The sequence below is a fragment of the Carettochelys insculpta genome, chromosome 24 (assembly GCF_033958435.1).
Source record: "Carettochelys insculpta isolate YL-2023 chromosome 24, ASM3395843v1, whole genome shotgun sequence".
Lineage (NCBI taxonomy): Eukaryota > Metazoa > Chordata > Testudines > Carettochelyidae > Carettochelys > Carettochelys insculpta.
The window spans coordinates 5,217,060-5,243,315 of NC_134160.1; the positions used below are offsets into that span (position 1 = coordinate 5,217,060).

Consider the following 26,256-nt stretch of genomic DNA (forward strand, 5'->3'; position numbering starts at 1 on the left):
TCCGGAGACCGAGTGAAGTGTAGGAGACCTGCAGATGACCAATGCTCCACCTGGAGTACAAGGGTTTAAGTCAACACAAGAGAAAGCATAAAGATAGCACAACTACAGTCACTGAAAGAAAATGAATCTTATGCACTTGAATAAAAAATAATGCTCAGATGGGTTTAATTGCCTTTCCTGGTGAGAAAATGTTCTGTTCACCACCCACCCACACTCAGGTCGTGTCCAAGCTGGAGCACCATGGTGTAAACTGGTTTGTAAAGCAAGATTCTGGACAGCATTACAGAATTGTACTGACAACAGTTTTTAAACAGTGGCATAGCCAGCTAGGTTAGTGTTGCAAAGTGGACAGATTTGCTTCTAAACCAACAATGCTAAAGGCTATCTGTTCCACCCCTTACTTCACTTCCTGCTTAGTTGGGCTCTAGCTTGGATTTGGAACATGTAACTGCCCAGCCTTGCCTAACACTAGATTTTTTTTTAAACTACACTACTGGAGAAAGTCAGTCCTTTAAGATATGCAACTTCAGCCGCAAGAATAATGTAGCTGGTGCTGACATACCTTAGGTTTTGTCTAGTGTTGCAGCCTTTCCTTTCATGTCAGTGTGAAAGGAGGGCGATGTCAACAAAATCAATATCCTCCAGCTGTTTGAAAAGTGTCCACTGAATGCCCTGTTGATGGCCACCTGTTGTCCGGCTCATAATCCAGTCCACTGTGATCAAGAACAGGAAAGGTGACAATAGGCACTTGGTTGCACTCCTGAGAGTATGCTGAAAGATACTTGAGCAGCTTGGCATATTGAGGGTTCGTGCGTTGACTGGATCAGGTCAGTAATTTTGGATGGGATGCCATGGTGTTGCAGCCGTTTCCACAAAGTGTGTCTCCCAGTGCTGTCAAAGTCTGTGGAAGGTTATGTACAGAGGGGAGTTTCACGCAAGTGACTGTTCCGTGATTGCTCTGGGAGCTGCTATTTGGTCAGTACAACAGCTCTCGCTTCAGAAGCTGGCTTGTACTTCCCTGAACCGTCCATCAATTTCTGTCTTCATTCTCTCCAACACAATCCTATTGAACACTTTTCCTGAAGTAATGTGACAGTAATGTGATGCCCCTCCAAGTTCTTGTGTTCCTTTAGTTTGCCTTTCTCTGGAAGCTTGATAAGGGAGCCATGTTTCCAGTCTTATGGGATCTCCTCAGTGTCCCAAACCCAAGTGAGCAGCTCAGTAGATGGAAGGAACACTTTGAAGAGCTACTGAACCGCCCTGCCCACATAGAACCTCCAGAGTTACTGTCTGCAGATATGCCTCTGCAAATTAACAGCAACAGACCTACAAAGAAGAAATCAGAAAAGCCATTGCCCATCTGAAAAGCAGGAAAGTGCCTTATCCAGACAACATCCCCACAGAAGCAATCAAAGCAAGTAAAGAGACATCAGTCAACAAGATATATAATCTATTTGGGAAAATTTGGGACCTGCTGTGTTGTAGCTATATTATTTGGCCTGTGTCCTAAAGATTATATTTGGAATGGTAAATGGAATGCATTTGAAGTTTGACATTGTTTCTTGAAAGGTGGATCTGTTGCCAATCTGAAAGTTTATCTGCCTTCTTGAGTAGGCCTTGAAGCAGATAAAAGTACAGTAGGTTCAGGTGCCAAGTCTTTGGGCAGCAGTTATCAGACCTTTGGTACCAGGATTTCAAAGCAAGATCAACGTCAGCCCTTGAGACTGGAACACACCAGGTGCACACGTAGAAGAACAAGTGCTATTGATCAGTGGCCCAGAAACTAGCTTTCAGTACAGTTAAGACGTTCCTATTGTTCCTGAGACTGTAAAAATGTCATCTCATGAAGTTCATTTTCAAACTTACTGTTTATATTCCACAGTCACTGGGTTGAGTGTGCCTTGTTGAAGGTGGGGCATTTGGCCTTTGCAATTAAAATATAATTGCTGCAGTATCTGGCTATGGTAAATGTGTTGCTTTGCTATTTATATGTAGAACGCTTCGTCTTTAAAGAAATATGCATCATGAAAAACATGTTTAAAATATAGGTAACCTTTTGCGACAATTTTTTTTTTTTGCTTGCTTAATCTTCCCCTCCTAATGCTGTCACTGTGAAATGCCTATGACATCACGCTTTATTATTATGGAAAGCAGTCTTTGCTAGATGAGTGTGGGATCTGCATATCTGATATCTTGTCCATTGAATTTTGGAGACTGCAGCAATCTATTTTGAAGTCTGTAGACTGGTGCATTCTTAATGTATATATCAAAAATATAATTATGAATTTTGAGACATACTCACCTTCTAACACTACAAGTATATTTTTTGATTCTGCTGGCTTAGAGTGTTTTGTGTTATGTGGCAGGCGAGGTGCTCTTTATTCTTCCCTTTTAGGTGCTATTCTTCAGTTGCATGAAATACAGGCTCTGCATTGTTTTTCCTTTTCTGCAACTGAGCTTTCTGATAGAAAGACCTTTTGTGAGTAGTGGATTTTGTAACACCAACAGCATCTTCCTGAGGCAAAATGATCTTTCTTGTTGGAGCACTAACCACTTTCAGTTCAGGCATGGCTTTCCTGTTCCCTTTATACTTGGGAACAATACTACAGTATGACAGAACAAAATACAGGTATAAAAGAATTTTGTATTCCTGAAGCTGCTTTCATTGAAATCATGCAACATATATGTGTATTAGAATGTTTATTTGTAGCATTGCATGAATGCTTCACAACATAAAGGCAAAAACAGAGTAGTAGAATTCAAAATACAAAACTCTGAATGCAGAAAAGTAAAACACAGGTACATTAGATGATATGGGAAATTTTACATGAAGTCACTGAACATTAATATAAATAGGAAAAAAGTGAGAAGATCAGAGTGGACAAATTCAACACTTAGCTTAGTAGCGTATTAAGCATGAGCCTACAAACCAAGAATTCTGGGTGGCCAGTCCTGGGTCTGTCATTTAATTTCCTTTATAGCCTTGTGCAAGATGCCTAACCCCACTTCCATATTTTTCTGTCTGCAAAACGGAAAAATTCTGATTGTATCAGGGTATGATGAAGATTAACTGGTGAGTTTTGTACAGTGATTTGAAGATTTGTAGTGCTGCCCTCCAGTCATCTGATACCAAAGCTGATTTGAATGATTAGTTACATGCTGTAGTTGTGGGCATGAAACTTTCATAAAGATTGAAAGCAGAACCATAAACAGCTGCTCAGACATTCAAAAACTCTAGTGCCTATTCAGTAGATTGAATTTCACATTTTATTTTTTACATCAATAGAAGAGCTGCTGTATCAGATGTTCTTAACTATCTGGTAACATACATCTTTTAAATGCAAAACATGGAAAAAATGCATCCAATTCTTGTGGTGAAACTGCAGACAAAGTTATTAGCCTGTGGGCAAGCGGTTTTGTTTGTTTTCCTCTAGTGGTCTGAAGAAGTGGGTCTGTCCCACGAAAGCTCACCTAATAAACTGTTTTGCTAGTCTTTAAAGTGCTACTTGACTGCTTTTTTTCCTTCTGAAATTTGGTCATCCTAGTCTATCACACTTCAGAAACTTGCAATGGGATAAGAAGTTTCTAGTTTCATGCAGTACAGCATCATAAAATTGGTCATCCCCTGTAAACTTTAGTGATTTATTTTAATTATACTGTGTTCTTGCTTTTGATGTTGTTTGTTCTACTGAGCAGGTGTGTGTGGTTCTGAATGATGCTGCTCTTGATTTTAAGGGTCTCCCTGTAAATAAATGACAGTTCTCTTGGGCTGCAAGACTATAACCTTTCCCCTGTTTGACATCTGTGTCCCTTTTACTATTTTGGGTCTTTTTATGTTGGTTGTAATTCAAACATTTGGTCTAAAAGGCAAAGCATGGGTTAGCTGCTGGAATGATCAAGTTCAATTCTAGGCTCTGATGTTGGCTTGCTGTGCAACATGGGTTGAAGTATTCCAGTCAAAATTTTTAAAAATAGCTTGTGATTTGGGTGCCTAACTCCTGAGTGTGCAACTTTGGCTCCATTTTTCTTTACCCCTTTTTCAGTAGTGGTAAATTTGGGTCCTGAAAATGAGAGAACGTTTTTGGAAAAATTACTTTATCTAACAGTGGAGTTAAATAGAACTTTTGAGCCTCATGATTGGTTGTAAGATTTAATAATGTTTGTAAAGGTATTCAAGTCTAAGTTCATTGGGCGAAAAAGTGCTGTAGAAATGTGAAGTGTTGTTTGTTTTGCTAACCTGAAGATTTGTGGTGTGTGTTTGTGGTTTTTTGGCCTTGTATTTCTCAACAGAGATTCTGCAGGCCATGTTACAGATCAACATTGTTGGAGTGTTTTTGTGCTGTCATGTCATGTGCTAAGAAGTTGGTGACAGTGATCATTCAGAAGAGCTTAAAGCAAGGAATATGATGATCCTAAGGGCTCACAGAATATCCCAGAGAGAGGCATTCCCAAGGAGATAGACAAAATGTCAGCATTATAAATTTATGTCAGTTAAAATTACAGTTGTCTAGGAACTGATGTAGTCAAATCAGTGTGACGTTAAGTCCCATGTAGGCACTTTAACTTTCATTTGTTTACTTTATATCTATTTTTAGTTTAAATCAAGTCTGTCATAAAGAAGTTGTAATTTAAAATGAGAGGGGTGCAATCATCTTCTTATGCGGTCAAAATTAACTAATTCAGTTTGCTTACCAGTTCAGTTAAATAGATGTTTTTCTTGATCTGACATAGGCAGATGTTGTATCCTTCTGAAATAGAACCATCTCTCTTTCCAACACTCTCAAGCCTGATTTTGTAAACTATTCCTTTAAATCAGTGTTCTTCAGGTTGTACAAAATTTGTCTACTTATTTGATAAAATGTTACATGGACTTTGAGAAATGAGTTTTTGTCGCAACTGACTCTTTGGGGATTTTAATTAAACTGAAGGAAGAAGATTAAGTCCAAGTAATCCCCCTAGTTTCTCCACACACATACACCTCCTTGCCATTTGCAGCCTGACTTTAAGTCAAATATGACTTTTTTTTCTTATCCCAATGACTGCTTATATTAATGTTTCAAGATGTTCTAACCTGCCTAGGTAACAGATACCAAGTTTATTTTAAATAGTTTCCATCAGCATAGCATCCCTTCACACACGCATCAGCCATTGGTGCCTCTTGTTTCCAGCTGTATGTTGTGGGGTTTTTTTGCTTGTTTTTTAAAATACTGGAGGTAATATTAATAGATCTGTACTAACCTCAACCTGCCTGTCTTGCAGTTTCCTAATAATTATCTTAAGCACTTATTTAAAGTAGCAATTAACTTTGAGTCAGCCATCAGGCTATTGATTCTGCATTCTGAAATATTCGTCTTTTATTTATTTTGCATATGATCTTAACTTACATTTTTTTTAAATTTGATGACCAGACAAAACAGGTTTTGCACTTTTTTGAGAGCTTATGTTAATTTGTACGATTGTATTTGTGGAGTACAAGACAGAACTTTATTTAGCAGATTCAGAAAATAGAGGATAAAGCTTCTTGTTAGTGTGACTTTTTACACTTCCTTGTACTTATATAATAATTTGTTCACCAGTTGGTTGTCATTTTGAACAGTCTAGTTGGGAGTGGATTTTAAATAATTAAATTGAACAGCTTGGTAAATTAAAAACACAAGTGCGCTAGTTTTCATTAGTGATATCAATAGTGATGTATATTTTGATAAAGTCATGTTCAATAAGCATTTCCAGCAGCATTTTGCTTATTGCATCAAAAGCTGTCATTTCTGCTTTGGGAAGAAAAGATTTGGGAAGCTCAACTTTTCATGCCGTTCAGACTTCACTTTAGGAAATGATGATTCATAAAAGCTAGTGCATACAGTAGAACCTCAGTTAGGAATACCTCGGGATTGGAGGTTGCTTGTAACTCTGCATGAAACATTATGGTTTTTTCAATGCTGAGTTTTACAACCGAACATTGACTTAAGCCATCTGTGAGACTATCTATGCGCTCATCTGTGCAGAAGAAAAATGATGCTTGTAACCAACTTCACTATTTTTTTTGAGTAGATTTCTTTCAACACAGTATTATACATTATCTGCTTTTTTTGGCTCTGTGATGATGTCGAATTGAATACTTCCAGTTCCAAATGAGGGGTGCAGTTGATTGGTCAGTCAGACTGTAGTTCTGATGTTCATAACACTGAGTTTCACCTCTGTTTCATTCCGCAGTAGTAATTTCAAAAGGATACATTCAAGGCATTAATCTGTTCTTCAGCTTTTATGCACTTGCCACCTGGAATAGAACAGGAGAGTAGGTGTACTACTTATCTTGCCCTTTACTTGGAGAATTTTGCTGAGATTGGCCTGTATAACAGTCTGTATAACAGACCAGTTTCATTTTCTGTTATACACTTTCTTTCTTACTCTCATGCACAAAAACAATACTGTACTGTTTGTTTAAACAGTTTTCGTTAATAACAAAACTTATTTTGGTTTTAGTGTTTTAGGGATTTTTTGACATTTTTTTAAAATCCATATTTTGGTCACAGTATTTCTGCAAGGCTTAGTCAGCATTTGCCACATTGGTTTAGTAATACTCATGTAGGATTTAGAAATAAACATTATCCTAGTGGCTGTTCCGGCCCCCCCCCCCCCACCTACTCGTGTATCTGATGAAGTGGGTCTTTGCCCATGAAAGCTTATGCTCCAAAATATCTGTTAGTCTATAAGGTGCCACAGGACTTCTTGTTGTTTCTAAAATATTTTACTTGTATTTTTCTTTAAGTATTTGAAGATTTGCTCAGTCATATGTGGTTTAATTATGAAAATAGGACGCTCTTACAAGTATTGAATAACACCCTGGTTGGTTCTTTTTCTAGAGAAATTTTGTAACTGCTTTTGTGTTGATATTTTTTCACTGTTATTGCAACAGTTTCTGTATCCTAAACCAATATTTATGGGTTAATCTTGTTTTCATAGGCATTTATGCCATGTCAGACTTTCCCAGCAAATTTTTAAAAAATAATCATTCACAGCATCATTCAGTAAGTCCTGAATTTGAGTGTACAGTTTAGATAATTTGTACTAAACTAGCCATGAATGTTCTAACAAATTCTTCTGTGAAGAGTAATTATTATGTTTGGCATAACAGGTCTAAAGCCCACCACTAATCTTCTTCAGACAACATTCCCAGCCATTTCACATAAAGCTTTAAAATTATTTTGCTCCTTCAACTTGAAAAGAGACCGAAATAAATCATTATATGCATTGGATCAAAAGTGAGTGGGCATTGTGCCCAATGTACCAGCTCTAACTTTTGCTCCATGCCTTTTCCCATTACATCACCAGACACAAACATCACTACGTATGTTGAGATTTGTCTGTTGGAAAGCAGGACATAGTTCTCTCTCCACCACCCACTGAACTTTTAGGAGTGGTTTTTTAAAATGGAAACACCAAAGCAACTTTGGGTGACCCAGGAGAACATTTGGCATAACTTCTAATTTCTATGCTTACTTGGGAAAAGAGCAGACACTGTTCTGGCATTCCCCGAAATACTTTTTATGCCTGGGGAGTAACAAGTTCTGTCGTGCTGAGTTCTACATTTCTGTAATTCATACATGCTATCAGACTTGGAATGATCCTGGTGTGTAAACACCACACTTCCTAAGCATTCTTGTGCGAGAGTGTTAAAGATTGTTAGCTTGTCCAAAATTCCAGAGGAATAATACTTCACTCTGAATGCCCTTTTTTCCCTCTCCTATAAAGCTATTTCTTTTCTGACTAAAGTGCTTTTCAGAGCATATTTGGGCTTGTCAGGCATTAGTCACTTCCAGCTCAAAAGTCGTACCTATTTTTTAATCACACGTACAGGGCTTGATCCTGCAGATTCTTTAAGGAGTTACTTGCATAAGAAGAGTACAGGATTGTCCCATAGTGTTTCATTGGCACATAAATCCGAGTTAGTTTTGTTTTTAAGCTTTATATAGCTACCTGTCTGCCAGTTGTATCCTTCTCCACTGTGGTTGAGTAAAAGGGACTGAAGTTAGTTTCTGTGTATTTTGTATATTCATTGGTTGTAATTGCAAGTGTTAGCATCCATCTTAAGTTTAGTCTCTTATTAAGGTACAAGTTATAAGGTATCCATAAATTAGGTTCCATATAGTACTAAAGTCTTAACAGAATTTGCTTCCCAAGCTTTAGTTTTAAGTGCTAAATGATAAGCGTAATCTTTATAAAATACAAAAAATAATAAGTAAGTAACCTTCTTACATGAAAATCTCATTTGTGGGTGAAAATACTTTAGTTGCATTTGTAATCAACATAATATAAAAAGGACCATAGTAGGTCAGACTAATAGCCCACCATGCCTGTTATCCTGCATTCTCATAGGAGCTAATGGCAAGAGTTTGAGGGAATGAACAAAACAGTCAGGCATTGATTGATCCATCTTCAATTGTCCACTCCCAGCTTCTGGCAGTCAGAGAGTGGAGGTACATAGAGCATGATGGGGTGGTATCCTTGTCTTGGTTAAAAGCCATCAATGGACATAGCAGCCATCAATATGTCTAATTGTCCTTTGTACCCTGTTATAGCTTTGGCCTTCAACATTCCCCTGACAACAAATTCTAGAAAGGTTTCTAATGTTTGTGCATTGTGTGAATTGGAAGGGATTAGAGAATTTTCAGTTTATTTTATAAATTTAGCAGCACCTTGTGTATAGCCAGTTTGTTTCTCCTGGTGTTTGTATCTTTTGCACAGCACCTAAGGGGAAAGATGTGGTTAAAAATAAGATGTGATTGTAAAACGACAGAAACTGTCAGGTCTCAAATAGGTATAGAAACATAGTCATTTTAAAACATAAATTTAACTTTAACTTTTAGCTAAACTTCAACTGTTTTCCTTTTAAAATGCCATTAAATTAGATGGGGATTCTGAGTGAAGTTGACACTCCGGTTTTGACACTTCCTCTTGCACCTATCTACTTTGTAATAATATTGGCTCATGTAGAATAGTAGCCACTTAAGTTTCTTTGATTTTGTTCAATTAAGTTGATTCTAATTTAAAAACAAAACCAATATTCATATAAATAACACAAAGTGGATGAAATCTGTCTTTGCACATCCCATTTTTCATTGGTGCTTACAGTAAATTATCTGATCTGAAAGGCATGCAAAGATATTGGTAGACTTTTAATTCTTCTGTTGACATCATAATAGTCATTTTGGGCTAAACAGCCATAGGTAAGGCACCTTAATTTCTATACCAACCTTCAGGTCTTTGAAACTGTTAGTCTGTTTTTTAGTTTATTTTATTTTTATTTTATGAGAGAGAGAAGGTGGTGTCACACACTTGTGTGAACTTGAGAAGCTTATATTGTTCGGAGAGTTTTGCAGAGTCACTCAGGAAAAGCTCTAGAACTCACTGAATACAGTGTTTCCTCTGTCTCTACTAACGTTTCTTTTTCCTCCCCTTTCTACCCTAGTTATCACCATGTCCACAGATGGTGCCTTTGGCGCGGCTGGCAGTAGTGATGCTCAGCAAAGCCTTCAGTCTTTCTGGCCTCGGGTGATGGAGGAGATTCGAAATCTAACAGTGGTAAGAGAGTGTCCTTTGATAATATGGTAAAACCTTAATAAAATGTCTAGTACAACAGTAGCTATCTGGTACTTCGATGTCCTGTATAAGATATTTGCAAAAAAAAAAAAAAAACCCTACATTTGGCCAAGTCCTCCTTTAGATATATACAGGTGACTCCCATTGGGGTCAACAGTGGAAGTTGTGTTTGTGTCTCAAGAATAACGAGAATTCCTGTGGCGCTTTCTAGACTAACAGATTTACTGGAGCATAGTCTTTTGTGGGCAAAGGCCACCTTTGTCAGACGTTAGACCCACATTGTGGGTTTTTGCCCATAAAGCTTATGCTCCAATGAATCTGCTTGTTTGTGGGTTGCTGCAGGATTTCTTGTTGTTTTTGCAGATACAGACTAACATGGTTACCCCCAATATGTGTCTCAAGATAGAACTTGATCCCATACATGCTTCATTATTGCAAGAAACTTCCCAGCAAAGCTGTGGGGTTAGAAATTATGATTATGTAGCCAATATGTATTTTGATTTGTATAGATTTACACTTTTCTAAAAATTCAAGGTGTAGCTCAACAATAATTTAATCAAACTTGCACATTTCAGAGTTTATTAAGAGATAATAGTTACCCATTATAAACATTTTTCCAGATTAAACCAAAACTTTTTGATTGGGAGAGAGAATGGAATAAAAGACAGTTCAAATGATGAGCTGAACCTAAATTTGCTAAAGGGCTTCAAAGGTATTAAACATATTTGGGGGGAAAAAAGAGTGGTTTGGGATAAATGTAGAAGAGTGGTTTTGGATTCTATCAGGATACTGGATACCTTTGATTAACTGAAGGTCAAGTGATTGGGAATATGTGTATCTAGAATGTATTTATTACTGTTTGAATTTCATAATGTAAAATGTGAATGTCTCAGGGCTAAAAAAATTCTTTTGCAAAGTACATCTGGGGGATGAGGGCTGGGTGCTTTCCCCAATACTGAGTGGAAAATCTATTAGTTTCTTGCTTCAGCCCATTATACCACTTTGAAACAGACAGGTTATAGGGCTTCCTCCTATTCCCTACTAGTTTTTCAGTAAGATTGTGAAATCCATTGCGAAAAAGTGTACTTGTTCAGTATTATTGTCCAGAATTTAAATGCACAAATTTCAGATTATTTAGTTACAGCTTTTACAGTAATTACTTGTTTCAAAATATTCAAGGTTATCTAAAATGATTTAGTTTACCTTATATTTCTATGTGCTTGTCACTTTGATATCTAAACACAAATATCAAGGTAATGGGCAATTTAGGGCTCAGTATGCATACACTTTTGCTTGTGCATAGATAGATCAATGCATTTTGGAGTGTTATCTTGTACTTTTTCAGATAAAATGTTCTATTTATTATCCATTATTATATAAGCGAATTTCTTTTGAAGTTAGCAGGCATTATGGATGTGATTCTGAGGGTGGAATTTTGATAAGCTTTTGTTTCAAAGGTACTACGCCCCCTTTAAGAATTAATTTGGCAAGTGTGAAATTTTAGAATAGCCCGAACACACAGTGCACACTGTTTAACAAACAGATACAAAACCCCACTACATTTTTCACTTGCTTAAATAAGTCAGAGCTGAACAGAATTTTGTCAGATTTATTTTTAAAAATTTCATCTATAGGCTGAGAATGAACAATAAAGATTTCACCTCCCAAACTTTTTCCAGTTAAAATGTAAGCCTCTGAAAATAAGTGGGTATAACAAAAATGCCTTTTCAAGGGTGACTGACATCTCCACTGTGACATTACAATAGTCTGTCCAAAATGCAGACTTTTTCTGGTTTTAATTTAAATTAGCTGAAAACAAAAGGGCTCAATTTGAAGATGGTCCGTTTGAAATGAGCCCTATTCTGATACGCTAGCCAAAATATAGGCTTCCCCTTTCAGAATGTTATACAGTCTCAGCCCAAGAAAGAGATGCAGCAAGCTGCATGCAGAGATGAAAATTAATTACTTTGGTCCCTTGATGCACTGAGCTATTATGTGCAAGAGCTGTAGTTTGTCTTCATCTGCATGTAAGGCTTTATATTACTGCTCACTAAGTACAGGCAGTTTAATTTCTAACACTGCTGTCGTGTGAATCTGTTGCGTTGCAAGTTAGAAAAATGTTGAATGCTGAGTTGTAAGCTTCTGCCTGAATTAAATTTTTAATAAGGACTGTTGGGGGAAAACCCATTATTAAGTAGTCATATGCAGCTAAATTACTAGTAGTGCTGCATGTGGACTGGGGCAAATTGAGAATTCATTTATAGTATTGTGTAATGGGGGGTCAGACCAGTCACATAAGATACATGCTGTTCTGGTTGACTGCTCTGAGACAATCTTAATTTCTGTTCTTGTGATTTTGTGGCATGTACATTTTCACTACAATTCACAAGGGGAAAGGGGCGGGGGGGGCGTCAAGAAAATTTTCCATAAAATGCTGAGGACTCCAGCCTAATCTGGGAGAAAATGTAGAAAAGAGGGCTAATGATACATTAGACATCCAGAATTAATTAGAAGGGGTGTGGCATTAATGTTTTGAGGTGGAGATCATGTGGCTCTGTGCACTGCCCCTCTGTGCCAGCACCAGCTCCCCCCAGATCCCACTGTCCATTGTTCCTCATTCTTAGCCATTGGGAGCTGCGGGGGAGGGAGGGTGCTTGCAGGTAGGATCAGCACATTGAGACTCCTGGTCCCTCCCCTCTGCACATGTGGGGCCATGCTGCCAGCTTCCAGGAAAGGGCTGGTGGTGTGGGGCCAGGGCAGGCATGGGGGCTTGCCGATCCCAATTGATTGGAGAACTCCCTGGGATAGACCAGTCAGTCACGATCAACCAGTTAATGACCAGTGGGCTGCTACCTCCTTCGAATGCGAATACCTGAGCAAGATATGATTTTCAGGTGGCAGTCACACTAGTGCAAATACAAAGGGGATGACTTCTCTGCTACTACTTGATATTTCCCTATATAAACATGCAAAAATTGCATTAACCCCTATATGCATCATAGCTTCTAAGTCTTTCTTTAGAATTAGTGCTGCATAGGGTACAGGCCCCAATTTTGTGAACATAGCCTACGTTCTAGGCAGGAGAGAGGTCTTCCCGCTGGCCTCTTGTTTCCAAGAACTTTCCTTTTCCTACACAGTGCAAGGAGGAGAAATGATCAAGAGCTGTTATGTGGAGCTTGGAGTAGATACAGCTGTGCATACTCCACCTCTTGTATTGCAAGCAGCAGTCTTTCAGCAGATGAAGAGAGTAGGTAACAGCAGATGTAATATGTAACAATTAGAGTAGGTAGGAAAAGTGGATAAGAGCATAAACATTAAATGTTTGTAGTTACTGCACCTTGGGGGAAAAAATAAATTGTTGCCTCTTAAAGGAGACAGATAAGCTCTTTAAAGCAGAGCGGGACAATTTTGTATTCTCCTGAACATCACTTACCTCTTTTTTGTTTTGAATTATAGGTAGTTGAAAAGTTTATGAAATCTCCTTTTTGCTCTCTGCAGAAAGACTTCAGAGTGCAGGAACTCCCACTGGCTCGTATTAAAAAGATTATGAAATTGGATGAAGATGTGAAGGTAAATTCTTATTTGTTCTTTTCCGTTGTGAAACAAAACATATGGGTATGAACCCTGTTGCTGAGTATGATAGACAGAGCCATCCCTAGGGCATGGTGAATCAGGGTGACTGCTTTGCGGAGCCTATGGCTAGAGGAGCCACCAGAAACCCTCCTATCAGAACCGTCCGCTTTTCTGAGCACTCCCCGCTCCCTCTCAGTGCCTGCTGCCTGCCATGGATCAAATGTATCAGTGTCAGGAGGCGCAGGGGAAAGAGAGGAGAGGAGTGAGGGCACAGTGTACTTGTGGGAGGAGATGGGAAGGGGCAGGGGTTATGGGGTGGGGCCTGGGAGCAAAGCACAGGAGATTAGAAACTCTGGAGCCTATGTCCAACACCCCTGTAGGGTTGGCCGAGGCTATAGATGTCATTTCTCTGGGTGCAGTCTTTGCAAGAAAAACAACTGCTGTGTTCTTGAAACCTGTACAAGAATGAACATACTCCATCAGCTATTGTAACGCTTTCACAGTTGATGGTAAAAAGAGCCTCTTAAAAACTGGCATGATCATTTCTTTGTGATGAGTGCTCTAAAATGATAAATATGTGTGTGTCAAAAGGAGGAGGTCAAGTCAGGTGCCTCCTGCAGCCTTCTCTGTCTAAGTACTTATGGCCTCTATCAAAGTAGCATCTGAGCATTTCACAAAAATTAATGAGATAATCCTGTAAGGAATGGGAGTAATATTTCCCTTTCATTTATTGGGAACTGAGGCACAGAGAGTTGACATGCCAAAGATCAGACAGGAAAGTGGTAGGAAAGCCAGAAGATGAATTGGATTCTTGAGTCCTAGATCAGTTCTTACCACAATATCACCCTTTCTGCCTGTGCATTGAAGTCAGGAGATTACTGACATTTAGAAAAAAGATGCTCAGGTTTCCTTAGAAAGTTAGTTGACTGCGTGTTTGTGGCGGCTCCAGTTGTTAGGAGCTTAACAGTTTTCATAGTATTCTATAACAGAATGGGAATTAGAATCAGATTTTGCTAAGAAAATAAAATTGGGGAGTTATGATATTTTTAAAAATAAGTTATCTGTTTTTAGTCCACCTATATGCGTTACCATAACAGGTACGGCCCCCTGTAAATGAGTATTGATAGCCTCTAACTGTAAGCACCAAATTTCTAAACGAGGCCTCAGCCTGGCCTCTAAATTTGTGCCCTTGTTGCACAAACAACATTTGCAGAGATAAAAGTGGTTCGTGTGCATGCCTAGTAGGAGACTGACTGCCCAGTTATACACCTGCTGATGCCATATGCCACCTTCCACCTAGATGCTTTGTCAGCATAAAGTTGAGACACGTGCCGAAAACTTGGCCCCAAAATGTTAATTGTAATTTAAATTTCCACATTACATATTATATCATCGACGATAAGTTTTCCTGAAAAGTAGTGAGAGCTGGTAGGAGAGATTGTCCTCCATCCAAGTGAAAGAGAGAACCTAATAACCTACGACTGAAATTTGTCTGTCACGTGCATTGGTGGTGGAGTTTCATTTCTGTTAAAGGGTAAACTAACCAAAATTTTGTTAGCATAGGGTAAGCCAGTGAGCTATGCAAAATTCAAATTTGATAACCTTTATATTTCATTAAATAAACTTCTGAGGAAAAAATTGTAACTGACCAGTATTCCTCTTTCAGCACTTGATTCAAATCTAACAGTCCTTTGGACTTTCACATTTTGCAGTGACATGGTCTTCAAATGTAATGTGGAAATCCCCTTAAGCTCCTAGACTATCCTCTTACTCACCCTGGACTCTCTTAATACAATACCAAGCTTCTATGACTACAATCAAGGGTAATATGTTGATTGAGTGAATGAAATGCACATTTTTCATTCCAGATGATTAGTGCTGAAGCTCCTGTGCTGTTTGCCAAGGCTGCTCAAATATTCATAACAGAACTGACGCTACGGGCATGGATACACACGGAAGATAATAAGCGCAGGACTCTGCAGGTAGTGGAGAGCTAGTTACATAAAAACTTCAGCTGACATGTCCATGTTTCTCTTCCTCTTTACTTTCTCTTTACTTATACAGCCTTAAAACCCTCTGTCAGAAGGGCATGAGGCCAGGGCCACTGACAAGAGACTGGTGATGGCTGAAAACCAGATAACTGACGAAGAACTCGTAGACTGTACCAGAGTAGAGGATACTGATGCAGTTACCCTGTAACTGTATTAATGCTCTTTGAAAATATACCCCACCTGTAGACCTGAAATGAAAATGCATTTTTTCTTACTTCATGGCTACTTTTGGTACTTAGATGTCAAGGTGATACATGGCTTAGCTAAGCCGAAGTGAGCGGATTAATAGCTCTTCTACTTTTTATCCTAGATAACATCAGAAAGGGCATATATTTTTGTCTCAAATCAGGTTGTGTTCATGTATATGTCTAGCTACAGTGAATTTCTCCTAATAATAAATAAGACCTTTTCATTTTCTATAATTCGTAGAATCAGCCCCCAAATTTTTAAGGCTGTCTTACATCTTTGGTCTTTGTACAGTCATCTAATACAAAAGCAGTTTTTAATGACAAATTACCTTGTTTTTTGAAGTTCAGCTGCATGTCCTTGAGTATCTTCAGAACTTTGGTAAATGTCATCCAGTAAGGGTGGCTTACCCCATTTGACTCTTAGTTCTTTTAAAAAAAATCCTCAGTCTGACACTATACTTGAAGAGCATAATTCCATGGTATATATCTCTGCATTACCCTCCTATTTCATAAGTAGTTTGGTGAGGGATTTTAGCATCACTTGTCTTCAGTGCCACTCTCTAATCTTGGAAGTCTTGCTGGCTCTCCTGTGGGTTTTTCTTCTAATGTGTTTTGAAGTCTGCCAGCTGTATTTTTTTTTTAAACTCTTTGCTCCTCATGCTTCCTCTTAATTGCTATCTTATGTGCTAACTTTGACCTCTTAACATCCCTTTGGATCCGTGTTCTTTGTAAGCTATGTGCTTGTACAGCTACGCGAGATTCAAATGCTACCCATCTGAATAGCACAGAGCCCTCAACTAGGTTTTTTGTTTCTGGTGGTGCAAATTCACACGTGCCTTAGTGCACATAAAAATATTTATTCTGCACATAGATGGAAGAGATTAAAGAGAGTATTGCTTGGGAAACCATTTTTATCAAATATGTTCCAGTTAACTCTCTGCCCCTCCCAAGGTCCTTCTTGGTTATGCTTATTTGTGATACTAAAATGTTCTTAAACAGCCTCCCTGCTGGTGTACTGTAATGTTGTCACTTTTCCTTCTGGTTATTTCTGACTATTCTAAAGAAAATTCCCCTTGCTAAAGTTCAGTGCCCTAGCAGTGCTGCTTGTATTTCTCCCTTTGCAAGGATACTGAACTTATGTTAAAGTTCACAGTGAATTAGCAAGTCTCCTGCACTTACTTCCTAAGGCATTTCCTGTGTAACTGTGGCTATATCAAGAGCAGCCTCTTTTTGGATGTGCTTTAGAACCAGCTGTTCCAAGGCACAATTATTTGATATCATAGAGTGTAAGGCTAGAGGGGAATCATTGTAATCATTGCATCTGACCATAGACTTTTTCTCTAAATATAATCCCTAGAGTGTGCAATGCTGATTTACTTTTGGTTTTACAACGTTCAAAAATGTTTGTAGACGGCCTCACCCATAAACGTAACCCATCGAACCCCATCTACTATAAAAAAAAATTAGGTGGCCCACCTGTGTCATCTGGGGTGTGAAAAATCCACAGCATGGATGGAAATAGTGAAGCGGTTCTAACTCCCCTGGAAAAATTCTTCCCTTGACCTAGCTGCTGCTGCTGCCTCTCAGGGGGCCGGATTACCTGGGTTGATGGGAAAGCTGCTCTCTGAGGGGATGATCTTGCCATTAGAGGTCATATTATTGCTTGTAGTGACTCCGGGTTGGCATGATTCTCTCATTCTGCTTGCCTGCCCTCTGCTGTTTCTGAATTAACAGTACTAGATATATGAATGGAACCATTTGGAGCTTCAAAGATGAGAATTCAGTTGAGTGTGACAGTCATTCCCAATTTCTATTTTACTCAGCAACCAAACAGATAATTCTAAAACTGAAGAGCTGTTTCCTTTGTTCTTTAATTGTTTCAGAGGAATGATATTGCCATGGCAATTACAAAGTTTGATCAATTTGACTTCCTCATTGATATTGTTCCAAGAGATGAACTTAAACCTCCAAAACGCCAGGTGAGTTGGGAAAACTGTTACCACTATTCTTTACTTATAAGGTTGATTTTTTTTCACTACAGTATTTATGTACTTCTGATATGAATAGTAATGTAAAGTAAGGTTCAAACATAAGGCAAGTATAGTTTATTATATGTTTGTATTTAGTGTTTAATGTGTCAGTCTCTTAGAGATTGTTTTTTCTGGATGATCAGTGCCACAGTTGCTGTGACCAGTGATTCAGAGATGTAATTGGGTGTACTTTAGAAGTTTAAAATCTAACATGTACAAAATACTCTGAGGATTGTATAAAATGAAACATTATATTATCCTCTCAGTAGGTGCACTGGTGCCTGTGTTTGGTTACACCAAGCACCTACTCCTATAGAATGAATTTGGAGTTTGAGGACCATATTCCTTCAGCCACTGAAGTCCAGAAATCTGTTGTCTTTATAAATTTTTCTCCTTAAAAGTTATAGTGACTTTACTTTAAAGGGAACAAATGATTTCCTGTATAGGAATTATTACAATGAAATGTCCATGGGGAGGCAGCACAGCCTAATGGCTAGTGCCGTTGCTCTATTATTAGCTTGCTGGGTGATCTTAACAAGCCACTTAGCTCTCTGTTCTTCATTATCCCATTTTACAGTTGGGAAACTGCTACGCCCTGGTAAGGTAGTTTGTTTTTAGAGGGGGAGTATTTTAAATCTTTGAGCTGTACTAATAAAAATATCAGAAGGGTAGCCATGTTAGTCTGTATCTTCAAAAACAACAAGAGTCTTGTGGCACCTTACAGACTAACAGATATTTTGGAGCATAAGCTTTCATGGGCAAAGACCCGCTTCGTCTGTGCATGAGAGACTAATCAAAACGAAAAAGCAGTCCAGTAGCACTTTAAAGACTGACAAAATAATTGATTTGTTTGTCTTTAAAGTGCTACTGGACTGCTTTTTTGTTTTGATGGAATATAGACTAACACGGCTCTCTCTCTGTTACTATTCAGTGTATGAGAGACTAATGAAGATGTTGCACAAGAATTTAGTATTATTACAAAGACTGAAGTTTTGTTTTCCTTTTCACATTTCCTCGGTCTGGCATTTGTTACGTGATGAAAACAAAACTTGTGCAGCTACTGGTAAATAATTTACAAGTGAAAATTTCTATGAAACTTATATACGTAATTGCTGGTTGTCAAGGCTGCAAGTAGAGGTTACAGATGACCGAAGTTGCTAACATTAAGAATGCTTAAACAGCTAGAAACCTGTTGAGCTAACACATCTAGACTGTTGGAAAAGAAGGAAACATGCTGCTTCCTGAAGAAGTACCATATTCTTCATTTTTCTGGGCAGTCATTGCTACTGTAAACATCCTTGACTGGAAGCTGTAAGGTGTTAGAAGGGAGCTTTCAGTCGGATGTTTACAGCGGCAGGCTGCCACAGTCATCCTGTGCATCAGGCCTGCTTTGAAACGTAACAGGTTTGTATTTAAGAAGCAGTGGTTTCTCTGATCATCGGAGACCATACCAGTAATGGAGACAGCCCAGTTTTGCAGCTTCAAAATCAACAATGTCTCAAATCCAATGTTCTGCTAAACCAGCTCATCAGCTTTTATCTAAAAGTCTTGTTTTCCTGCACAGTTATAACAATCTGTCAAAAAATATTACTGTTCTTCTAGTTTCAGGGGTCACACTGCTGTACGTCCCTTTTCTGCAAACTGCCTGGTAGACAAACACCCTATGCCATAAACTTTCTAGAGAATTGTTGGATTTACCACAGTGCTTCATTCAGTATCTAGTTCATTAGCTCCTGGAATCATTGTCTGACTCTTTTAAATTGCGTGGACTGAAATAACTTTTTCCTTTCTGGATAATTATATCCATTGCTTTATATGTGATGGAACAGATTGATTTAGTTTAGAACTGCTGCTGTGATACTTTTTGAAGGTTTGAGATTGCTTAAAGCTTTGTGGCAAGTCCATGATAATGTTAGAATTCACTGTATCAGCTGTGCACACACCTCCCAGAAGTGCTATAAAACAGCCTGCTTTGGCCTTTTGCTCCACCTTTGGGGGAAAAAAGCCTCGGTAGAAGTCATATAACTTATGTCATGTAAGTTACGTAGTCTAAATTATGAAGGCACTTCAATAGTACATTATCTCACCAGAGGAAGAATAACATAATGGCTGCATAATCCATGATAGTAATTCTTCGCAATCAATATCACCAAAGCTTTTCTGGCTTGGTTGCTCAGGATAAATAACTGTGAAACTACATCAACATTTATTTTGAAATAGGCAGCAGTTTCTCAAAGCCCAATTCCTGTATATTCCTAGCTTCTGTGAGCACTGCTGGGTCACTAGCAATACATTTTCAGAGATGCAGTGGGGGAATGTGGGTGGATGATACCATTTATAAAGGGGTAGGAATTTTCAGTGGAAAAATGTATCTAATTCAACAACTTTGAAAAGGAGCTACTTGTAGGTTGAAGGGCTTGCTTTTATTTATTTATTTTGCTGTGGCTAAAGCTTATATTCTTCTTCGAGTGGTCCCCGTGGGCGCTCCACAATAGGTGTCGGGCTCGCCTGGCGCCGCAGATAGGAATTCTTCTAGCAGTTTCTATTGGATCGCGCATGCACCGACGTGCGCCGCTCCCGTGCGCGATCCGGTCCCCGCCAGTTCCTTCTCAACCGCCATTGGCTGCAGACGGAATCTGCTCCGGCTAAAGCCAGAGACAGATAAGAGAGTTGTTTTTACGTATAGTTTGTTTTTGTCACGATCAAAAAAAAAGAGAGAGAGAGAGAGAGAGAGAGAGAGAGAGAGAATATTAGACAGCAGAAAGAAGAGGAATGAAGGAGAGAGGGGCGGACAAGAAGGCTAGTTAAGCCGTCCACTGCCCCGCAGGCCGGTGAATGTTATTTTGGGTTAGAAAGCACTGATTAGTGGCTAAGTACCCTATTAACAATCAAGACTCACCGTGATGGCCTCCTCAGGGTTTAAGAAGTGTGAGTCATGCTGCGAGGCTATGCTGGCCTCTGATGGGCATAGTGAATGCATTCGCTGCCTGGGAGAGTCACACGTTACCCAGAAGTGTTCCCACTGCACTAAGCTTACAGCCAGGGCCAGAAAAGACAGAGAGATGAGGCTCAAAATGCTCTTGTCTGATAAGGCTCTCCAGCCGGAACCGCCAGAGAAGCCTCATGCAGAAGGGCCCTCTGGGTTGCATAAAAGGAAGGCAGCCTCTTTGACCCCCTCGGTGCAGAAGAGGAGGAAATTCTCCCTGGCTCGATACTTGCCGGCGGGCCCAGCGGGCCGGACGAGTGGAACGCAAAGCCCCCAGCCGCGAGCTCATGAAAGCGGCAGCGCAGGAGCGCACGTGGCAGAGGCTGAGCCTCCGATTACACAACAGGCAGCACGGAAGGCGCTGCAAGTGCCAGCAGGGCAAGCGCCGGAATCAGCGGCACCGGCCCCCGCGGCACCGACGGCGCAGGGGCACCCAGCACGGAGCCTATCGGCACCGGAGGAAGCTACCCACGCAGCACCGCTGCTGACTGTGCCGAGCACGGCGCTGACAATGGGGCTGAGATCCCCGGCACGGGAAGGGGCGGTGCCCACCCCGCAGGGGAGGGGCAAGGCAAAAACAAAAACTCGGCACCGCAGCCCATCTCCAGGCAGGGCCGCGCTGCCCTTATCTCTTAGCCCGCCCCCGCCCGCGAATTACACACACCGCACCGACGGGCTGTAACACCACCGACTTATTCAGGGCCTCCCTCTCCGTTCCTCCAACCAATTTCGCCATGGCTTGGGCCACCTTCACCATTTCTGGGCATGGATCCCCTTGAGTACTATCACAAACCAGCTTCACCACTATCTATGTCGTCGCGGAGGTCCCGCTCTCCCACACATCATGGGTACACTCCCCGATCGTGGTCCAGGTCTCCATCACCGGGCCCTTGCCCATGCTGCTATGGTCGTCCTCATCATGCTGAACACTGACACCGCAGGTCTAGATCCAAGGGCAGGTCCTCCCCTGCTACTCATTAATACTCCCGTGTACACTCTCGCTCTGGGACGGGAACACAGTTGTCTCAGGGGGAATTAGGTCCAGAATCCCGAGACTTCCCTTCACAGTCCTCCAGGGAGCAAGTATATCACCGAACTCGGGAGCCAGAGGATTTGAGGGAGGTGTACCCCAGTGGTTCCTCCTCATCCTCCCCTGATGAGGCCATGGCCCCCGGGGATGTTTCCCCCCCGGATGACCTTAAACAATTCCAGGAGCTGTTCAAAAGAGTAGCTTTCACGCAGGACATTCAAATAGCAGAGGTGCAGGAGAAGCATGATAAACTCCTGAAAAATTTGAGACCCCCGGCTTCATCTAAAAGCGCTATCCCGCTGGACGAAGCCATTATGGAGTCAGCCACTAACAGATGGCAGACCCCAGCCTCTATTCCACCTACAAACAAGAGAGCAGATAAGAAGTACTTTTTGTCCCAGCCAAGGGCATGGAGTTCCTCTTTAGTCACCCGCAGCCCAATTCTTTGGTGGTCGAATCGTCCCAGCAGAGGTCGAAGACGTCTCAGTACAAGTCGGGGGGGGAGGGGGGTCGGATAAAGATGCTAAGAAGCTAGAGCTGTTTGGCAGGAAGGTATATTCCTCCTCTACCCTATTATTGAGAGTGGCAAATTACGCAGCACATCTATCAAACCACGACACAGCGGCACGTTCAACGGCTGCAGCAGTGGTAATGCATAGGGAATCCTGGCTCCAGACGTCTGGTATCCCCAGGGACCTGCAGGCAAAGATCGTGGATCTTCCCTTTGATAAGCAAAAGCTGTTTGCGGACTCAACCGACTCGGTCCTCCACTCCAGCAAAGACTCGAGGGCCACACTTAGGACCTTGGGTATTGATACTTCCCCATACAAGAAGAAGAAATTTTATCCTCAGCAAACACGCTACGCTTACCAACCACAGTGTGCTCAATATCAGCGAGGCTACGACCAAGGGCGCCATCAACAGCAGCAGCAATACAGGACTCCCAGGAGATGTTCTGAACAAAGCCGTACGCCCTCGGGGCAGGCCCAGAGACAGCAAGTTTGACGGGTATGTCGGGGGCTGCACTATCAACACCGTTGCTCAATGCCATTCTCATCTCATGTTCCATCATCGCCTCAAACCGTTCCACTCCCAATGGCAAAAGATCACCACAGACAAATGGGTGCTAGAAATTATAGCCACGGGTTACATGATCCCTTTCCAGTCACTTCCACCGACGAAGCCTCCCGCCAGGCCTCATCTCAGGGACGCTGCCCACTAGGCGAGGCTCAAGCAGGAGGTAGATCACCTCATGTTCATAGGGGCGGTGGAAAGAGTGCCAGAACAATTCCAAGGGAAGGGTTTTTATTCACGCTACTTCCTAACAGAGAAGAAAACAGGAGGCTGGAGGCCGATCTTGGATCTACGGGGCCTCAACCGTTACTTGCGCAAGCAACACTTTCGGATGATCACAGTTGCCTCCATACTTGTGGCACTGGACGATGGAGACTGGTTTGCAGCCCTCGACTTACAAGATGCTTACTTTCATATAACAATCCAGCCGGCACACAGACGCTTCCTCCGCTTCACGGTCGGCAGGGAACATTTCCAGTACAGGGTTCTTCCATTCGGCCTATCCTCGGTACCCAGAGTCTTTACCAAAACCCTGGCAGTGGTATCAGCCTACCTGCACAGACAAGGGGTGTTTATTTTCCCATATCTGGATGACTGTCTGCTGAAAGGGGCCTCAAAGGCAGAGGTCTTACGCATGATACGCGTCACCGCGAACACGTTTACTTCGCTAGGCCTAGTTATCAACCTTGCAAAGTTAAAGACCGAACCCACACAAGATACAGAGTTCATAGGGGCACGCATAAACTCTATCACAGCAAGAGTATACCTGCCCTACGCCCGCTTCAGCACCATCAACTCCCTGGTGCAAGTCATGACATACAGCCCCACGGTGCCGGTCCTAATGTGCCTGCAGCTGTTGGGGCACATGGCGGAGGCGACGTTTGTGGTACAGAATGCCAGGTTACACATGCGAAGCCTGCAGTATTGGCTGGCGAGTGTTTACAAACTGGCATCCCACACTGTCCACAGGGTAGTGTCACCCATGACGGAGGTGCGCAGATCCCTAGCGTGGTGGGAAAATCCCAAGAATCTGCTGGGGGGGTGCTTTTTCACTAACCACAAATTTCTATCTTTCTTACTAACGACGCCTCCCACATAGGATGGGGAGCTCACATTGGCAGCAAGGTGACGCAAGGGCTATGGTCCCCTGCGGAACAGACACTGCACATAAACATACTGGAGATCAGAGCAGTGTTCAACGCGTGCAGACATTTTCAAGATTACCTGCATGGCAAAGTAGTCGGGATCAATACCGACAATACCTCCATTGTGTTATACATCAATCGACGAGGAGGGGCACGATCCCGTGTGTTATGTGCGGAAGCAGTCCGATTGTGAAACTGGTGCATTGCCAACAACATAACGTTGAAAGCCTCGTACTTGCTGGGTGCTCACAATGTGAAGGCAGATCAGCTGAGCAGGCGCTTCGCACTCACGCACGAATGGCAGATCCGCTCCGACCTGCTACAGCGCATATTTCGTACATGGGGGTTCCCCCAAGTCGATTTGTTTGCCACCCAGTACAAGTGTCCCCAGTACTGCTCCAGAGCAGGAATAGGGCAGGGGTCTCTGGGGGGACGCATTCGTGATTTCATGGAAGGGCCCTGTACTCTATGCGTTTCCCCCGACAATGCTTATCCACAAGGTTCTGCAGAAAGCCAGAAGGGAGAGAGCTCACATGATACTTATAGTCCCAACTTGGGACCAGCAACAATGGTTTCCCTTGCTTCTGCGCATGTCGGATCATCCACCATTTCCCCTACCGTTGGTGCCGGACCTACTCACGCAGGCTCAGGGGTCCATAGTGCACCCACACCCTCAGGGTCTGCGCCTACAAGCATGGTTAATCCATGGCTCAGCGCCTTAGAGAGCACATGTACGGAGCACATGTACAAGTAGTCCTGGAGTGTAGCCGAAGGACCTCCACCAGGAGGACTTATGAACAGAAATGGACTCGATTTACAGCCTGGTGTTCCGCCAAGCAGTTAGCTCCCCTTGACGTTCCTATAACCGTAATACTAGAATACCTATTGGACCTCCAACGAGACGGGCTTTCTCTATCCTCGCTAAAGGTCCACCTCGCTGCTATATCAGCTTTTCGGCATACAGAGGAAGGGCCCACTGTATTCGCCCACCCTATTGTCACAAGGTTCTTGAAGGGGCTGGTAAACCTTTACCCCCCTCAAAAACCGCTTCCGCCATCGTGGAATTTGGACTTGGTGCTCAGCACGCTATTGGGACCACCCTTCGAACCATTAGCCACGGTACCCCTCCAACTCCTTACAATGAAAACAACCTTCCTCCTTGCGATTACATCAGCCCGCAGGGTGAGCGAGCTCACAGCAGTGATGGCAACGCCGCCCTGCACAGTATTCTTAAAGGAGGCGGTAACCTTATGGTTACACCCAGCCTTCATTCCAAAAGTTTCCTCAGAGTTCCATCTTAATGAACCAGCAGTTTTACCCTTGTTTTACCCGAAGCCTCACAGCTCCAGCAAGGAGGCGCACCTACATCTACTAGACGTGAGAAGGGCGTTGGCCTTTTACATAGACAGAACTAAGTCCTTCTGGAAAACGGACAGGCTCCTAGTGTCTCTTGCTCCCAGGTCAAAAGGGGAAGGCCTCTCTTCACAGAGAATTTCAAAGCACATTGTGTCCTGTGTAAAAATGTGCTACGAGCTTCAAAAGACCCCTTTGCTGGCCCCGCCTAGGGCTCACTCCACCAGGGCGGTGGCGGTGTCAACAGACTTCTTCAAGGGCATCACGTTAAGACATCTGTAGAGCAGCGACCTGGTCATCCTACGACACCTTCGCCAAGCATTATGCCCTACATCGGGTATTCGAGGAGGATACCCGTCTGTCGACAGCAGTCCTCTTGGGGGCAAGCTGCACATGAATCAATTACCCACCTCCTTACTTGGGTTACTGCTGGGTAGTCACCTATTGTGGAGCACCCACGGGGACCACTCGAAGAAGAAAGAGAAGTTACTCACCTGTAGTAACGATGGTTCTTCAAGATGTGTCCCCGTGGGTGCTCCACTACCCACTCATCCTCCCCGCTTCGGATCTCTGTCTGGTGTTTTTCAGGAGCATCCGAGGCAGTTGGTCAAGGAACTGGCGGGGACCGGATCGTGCACATGGCCGGGGGCGCGCAAGGGAGAGGCGCACGTTGGTGCATGCGCAATCCAATAGAAACTGCTAGAAGAATTCCGATCTGCGGCGCTGGGCGAGCCCGACACCTATCGTGGAGCGCCCACGGGGACACATCTTGAAGAACCATCGTTACTACAGGTGAGTAACTTCTCTTTCTGTTTCTGCTTCAGTTGAAACTACCTTACAAGTGAGTGCTCTTTGCATGAAGAAATTGGGGAGAATGTCAAAGTTTTGTTGCTCTGGTAACTGAAGTCATAGATGTTTAAAGTTTTTTTTAAAGTCTGACTGCATTTGTAGAGATATGTGGAGCACAAAGACTGAATGCCCAAGTGGCTTAGATAGATGTAGCAGTGTAAACAGTGGGGCATGGCTTAGGTGAATAGAGTATCCTACTTACCTGAATCCGTAGCATGTATATCCCTGGGGTGTATATTTTTAGCAGTTTAGTGTCCTGCTGCCGGAGACATTCCCTGCCACGGTAACAGGTTCCAGCAACTTGGAAAGGCTCCAGCAGCTCTTTTCCTCTCTCTCCCTCCCCCCCACTTCCAACTGCTTGAGCCTTTCACTGCATTATG

At 42.0% G+C, this 26,256-nt stretch overlaps 1 protein-coding gene across 3 annotated transcripts in view; it reads left to right on the top strand.

Annotated features, from left to right (window-relative positions):
- The window catches only part of NFYC (nuclear transcription factor Y subunit gamma), a 54,900-nt gene that overhangs the window by 16,400 nt on the left and 12,244 nt on the right, over positions 1–26,256 (top strand). For all 3 annotated transcript variants that reach the window (XM_074976306.1, XM_074976305.1, XM_074976304.1), the window contains exons 2-5: positions 9,467–9,579; positions 13,096–13,167; positions 15,039–15,152; positions 17,293–17,388. In XM_074976306.1, the coding sequence (XP_074832407.1) occupies positions 9,475–9,579; positions 13,096–13,167; positions 15,039–15,152; positions 17,293–17,388 (387 nt within the window). In that variant the 5' untranslated portion in view covers positions 9,467–9,474. The remainder of the gene's footprint in view (positions 1–9,466; positions 9,580–13,095; positions 13,168–15,038; positions 15,153–17,292; positions 17,389–26,256) is intronic.